General features: G+C 40.6%; 1 protein-coding gene across 3 annotated transcripts in view; it reads right to left on the bottom strand.

Moving 5' to 3' along the window:
- Positions 1-5,000, bottom strand: part of LOC143318293 (CUB and sushi domain-containing protein 1) — a 375,208-nt gene that overhangs the window by 89,711 nt on the left and 280,497 nt on the right. For all 3 annotated transcript variants that reach the window (XM_076726460.1, XM_076726469.1, XM_076726479.1), the window contains one exon: positions 3,227-3,365. In XM_076726460.1, coding sequence (XP_076582575.1) covers positions 3,227-3,365 — 139 coding nt within the window. The remainder of the gene's footprint in view (positions 1-3,226; positions 3,366-5,000) is intronic.

Here is a 5,000-nt window from a genome sequence, read left to right as displayed (position 1 = left end):
TCATGTGTAATATCCCTATTTGCATTGAATTCCTTGATTTAGCTGTAAAGAACCCACTGTTATTGCTGTTACTGATAAGGCACCCAAGTAGCACAACGTCATCTTCAGAATATCATTGGCTGTCATGCCAGTCACCTGCATAACTTGCAACTGTCTTCTTTACACAGAAGAAGAGAAATTTGAACTTCTGTTCAACTCAGACTGTTTTTGGCTAGTCTCGTTGCTAGGCTTCATATGGTAAATCGTGATTGGTCAAGTGAAGTGTCAATCAAAAGCTGTTAAAACTCTCACTGGTCTTCACCACACAGGTTTGCCATGCCTCAGTTTACCACAGGTGCTTAAAGTAGAAACAATGACATTTTGGAATGGCTGAGTCAAAGTCCAGGCTAAATAATACTGAATAATTCTGTTCCGTAAGAAAAGCGTAATCTTTTTTTGTTTTATTTTCAATGAACTGTGTCCTCTGTGTATTTTTACCACTGAGATGAACATCTAATCACATTTATTTTATCAATTGAAATGTTATTATTGTTAATGAAATCCAGAAATGTTCAATGAATCTGGCATATTTACACAATTCTCTCACGGTCCCCACTTTTTTGAACCTGCCCCTTTACTTTAAGACACAAAAAGACAATCTTCAGTTTGGGCGAAGGAGGTGTTAGTGACATTTGGCTGACAACAACATATTTTTTTTTTTTACGTAATCATTACCAAAGTCAAAATTAGGGTGAAGAATGCTCAAGTTTAAGCCCTGTGTTTATATCTGGTGCAGAATGGGCTTAACTGCACATAAGCCCCTTTTGCACTGACAAAGCATTAAAATGATCCTTGCTAATACCTTTTGCATTAGTGATACATTCTGGGTCTGAATGCTAAAGCTACTAAATGTCATAAAAAGAACATAAAGATCTCACTGAGCAGAAATGGGACAGCATCTTAACCTTTCCAGAGTAAACAAGAGTAACATAAGAATCCGTTGAGAGTTAAGACTTGAATGCACCTCTGCAACCTTGAGAAGGTATACTTTAGATGACCTGTACATCCTGAAACATACAGCCACAAGAATAAACAGCCTTCATGAGAAGAGCGCACCTTTTCCACTGAGTCAATTATAGATTGACTATATGATATTTCATCGGAGAAAAAAAGAACTGTATTCAGATGTGATTCAAGGCTGAGTCATTACTAATTGGGTCACAGAAGTCTATTTGAGCTGTGTTTATAAAACACAATTACGACATTAAAATTTGATAAATAATGACAAAGAAATGACACACAACATTCACAAAACAACCAATATCAAAACAACACAATTAAAAGTAAAATAAAAACTGTCTCACTGTTACAACAGAGGGGAATTATCTCTCCAGCTGAAAAACATGACACCAAAATTGGGTCATTTTTTCTCCTTTGGCAATCTGGAGAAAGTCCGCTTTGCTTTTATCTCCTTTGCTACATGTGAAACTGCAATCTTCACTTTTGCTCCAGTCATAAGCCCCTCACCACTGTCCCTTTAAAATATTCACCACTGAGACACAATCAGGACTTGAAATGTAAATAAACACTGCCCCGTTACTAAAAAACAGAACGTGGAAATAGTCAGAAATCCCGTTCGTTTATTCTTGAATTTCACTTTCCAAATCAAGGCAAGAACAGTGTCTCTGCCAACATACGGTGTTCGAAAAGTTCCTGAACAAATCAATTTGTCTTCAAGGATGCAGGAAACTAGAAGAGAGCAGATCTCCACCAGACGAGATTACAGATTAGACCCTTACAGGCAAGATGGCAGCAGAGATAACAATAACAGGGATTCAGTCATTTTGTATTATGCCTGACTTTTGTGGATCATAATATATTGGGTGTGGAATTAATCTGCAGATGTTCTGCTTCAAGAACTTTTGTAAGGATGTCAATATTTGAGCCATGACAAAGGCCAAAATGTAGCCTGAAACAGACTAGGCAAGCCTTGTTTTTAGCTCAGCTGATAGCTGGAATAGTATTTTGCTGCGTTGTCCCGGTTTGGAACAAGATTCCTTACTGAAGCAGTTGCTGATCACTTGCAACCCCCACCGGCCCTTTAGAGGAGCCAGCGGTCAGTGGAGATAAATTGTACAACAGAGGAGTCAGTAAAATCTTCCAAATGGCTTTGAAATAAGTCTGGCAGTCAAGAACAATTCTAATCTCAATTTGAAGATGAAGCTTTTAAAGATCATCTCTCCACAAACTAACCACTAAGCTACTTTAGTTATGTTTGAAGTGGATTTAACTGTAGTGTTTCAGACTAATCTCCCCACTGAAATGGGTTTCTTACTTACCTTAATGATCCTTAACGGCGTCTTAATTAACATCAGGCTACACTGGGTCTGATCCCTGACAATGCAGCACAGCCCTTTATTTTTTTTTTTACCCTGTGTGGGGCCACAGTGAGTCATGCGAAGTCGACACTTAAAAATAAACCGAAACTAAACTCACGAAAAAGTCCACGGAGGGTGATACATTTTTAAATTCGAGCCAGAAGAAAAACATATTTCAGAAAATGCTTTGGGGCCCCCATACATCCCCTAAATCTTTAAGTTTGTAATTTTTGATGTTTTCTCAGGTATTTGGATAAACTAATTAAAATTTTATATCATCAGTGAGACCATTTCTCTGCCCTGATGTGATTCATGCAGCCACATTGTCTCAAAATTAAGAAGAAACACACCTCTCTTGTTGTAGGGAGGTGTTATTTATGATCTCTTACTAACACTTGTTCTAACAAAAACCTAAATCTTGAGCAAACTGTAATTACTGATCCATTAACCATCAGAAGGCATGCGCCAGTAACTATGCATTTTCTCAGAGAAACATTTCACATTCTCAATCAGTGTATTTCAAATCCTGACAGGATAGTCATTGTTTGTAGCAGCATACAGTATCGTACTTTTATCACGGCAACATCATGACACATTATGTTTTCTAGCGTGTATATTTAACGTTGGTTTCTCATAAAGCTACCAGGTTACTTTATGTGTATACACCTCCTTTAAAGTGGAAAAAAGAATTCTTTAATGTAGTCAGTGAAAATGTCAGAAGTACCAGCTGAGAGGCAGCCGTGTCTCTACAGGCACAGAAAAGCTCCACTCCTGGCTGGAGGACATAAGACAAAGGTACATACTGAAGTATGAACAAGTGGCCGATTACACACAGAAACAGAACAATGTTTTAAATTTAAGTGGCTTACCTTTTGAAGATGAGAGCAATGACAAAGTCAGGGTTGACCCTGACTCTCCAATCACACTCTTTCCCAGGGGGGTAAGGCTGGGGGTAGTTAGGAGACAGAATTACTCCAGAAGGGCCGCTGACGTTACCCCCACAGGTCGCTGGAGACGGACAGAGAGTGAGAGACAGGGAGAGAGAAAGATGATTACACAGCATTGGGCTTGGGGTAATTTGGAAAGAGAATCACCCCTGATTGACCACTCATATTACCCCCACAGGTAGGCAGAGCGGAAGAGAGTTAGTTAGTGATGGGAAGTATGGCGAAGATTGGTTAGGAGAGAGAGAATTACCCCCGGGGGACCATTGATATTGCTCTTTTACCCTCTCCACAGGTAGCTGGAGATGGTGAAAGAGCAAAAGAGAGATAGAAAGGGACTGTGAGATTTAGTTACAGAGTGCAAGTCTGGGGGTAGTTAGCGGAGAGAATCACCCCTAGTGGTCCTGTTATCCCACAACAAGCCAGAGAGCAGGAAAGAGATATTGGCAAGAGAGACAGATAGATGCATTCAAGCAGCAATTTGGTGATGTGAAGGAAGAATCTGAAACATGGAGAGGTGTCTTGGGGGTGGCAGGTGGGTGTGAACGGATTATCAACAGTGAAATAGAGGTAAACAAAGGCATTAACAGCTGCAAATCACTCACAGACAGACGCACACTGACACGCTAGACTATTGCGTATAATGTTGGTTTAATCTTAGGAGCTTCTGAACACAGGGATTCACCATCTGAGGTGAAAAGTGCAGGGGAGGGACGTGCACGCAGTTCGACCTAAGAGAAAACGGAGGGAAATTTAAAGCCCTACAGTTTATCTACAGTCATGCAAAACGTGAGGTCACTGGCAAAAAGTCAGAGCCAATATCAGGAACAAAGCATAATGTGTTCCACAGGCGTGGCTACAAGGCAAATTACTGTGCTGGAAGGCTTCCCGATAGCGCTGACTGATAAAGAGAAGGCAGTATAAAGAGAAGCTGTGGCATCTAACAGGAAGGCAAATATCTGTAGCAAGTCCTGCTACTTACTGCAGGAATTTTCAACAGCTTGCTCACATTGTTTACATCCCACCTTCAGCTGTGTCTGATGTCATACCTCACCCTGATAGTTACATAATTAAAAATCCAGCAGCCCAGTACCGTTATGGTAATATCGAGTGATTTTCCTCATCCATCTACTCTGACTAACTTGACCTGATATTTTATGTGGAAGACAAATTGAAGTGTAGGCTGCAGTTAAAAAGAACACCATGCATTTCTTCACCTCAATAAAGGTATGTAGCTCAGCAGCAGCCTACCAACGGCTGGTCACAGAAATCTGTGCATTTGCTGCAGACTTGTTTTGCCCTAACACACTGGGATTTGTAGATTGTAGGAAAATAAAGGAGGAAAACACACCTGAAAGTGGGAGAGTGAAAGACAAACTGCAGCGGACTAGTGTGAATGAGGTGTGGAGTGGGATGCAGAAGCTCACTGGGCTTTAAGCAGCAGGTGGGCCTGATGGTGGTGATAATAGAGACAAGGAGGTAACCAGCTTTGGTTTTTCAACAGTTCTGATGCTGCAAATTGAGAATCTGAATTTAGCAGGTTTTGGTAATCCATTTTAAATATTCCTGTGAGCAACAGTGTTCAATGCTTATCCCAACCACCGTTTCCTCGGCACCTGCTCAACTTTCCTGTGATCTTAAAGAACAAGCCTCCAGAATGGAAAACCATCTAATGCTCCAAGCGCAGCATCATTTGGGA

Source organism: Chaetodon auriga, chromosome 1, assembly GCF_051107435.1.
Source record: "Chaetodon auriga isolate fChaAug3 chromosome 1, fChaAug3.hap1, whole genome shotgun sequence".
Lineage (NCBI taxonomy): Eukaryota > Metazoa > Chordata > Actinopteri > Chaetodontiformes > Chaetodontidae > Chaetodon > Chaetodon auriga.
Note: the sequence above shows the minus strand (reverse complement) of the source record. Positions and strands in the feature narration are given on the sequence as shown.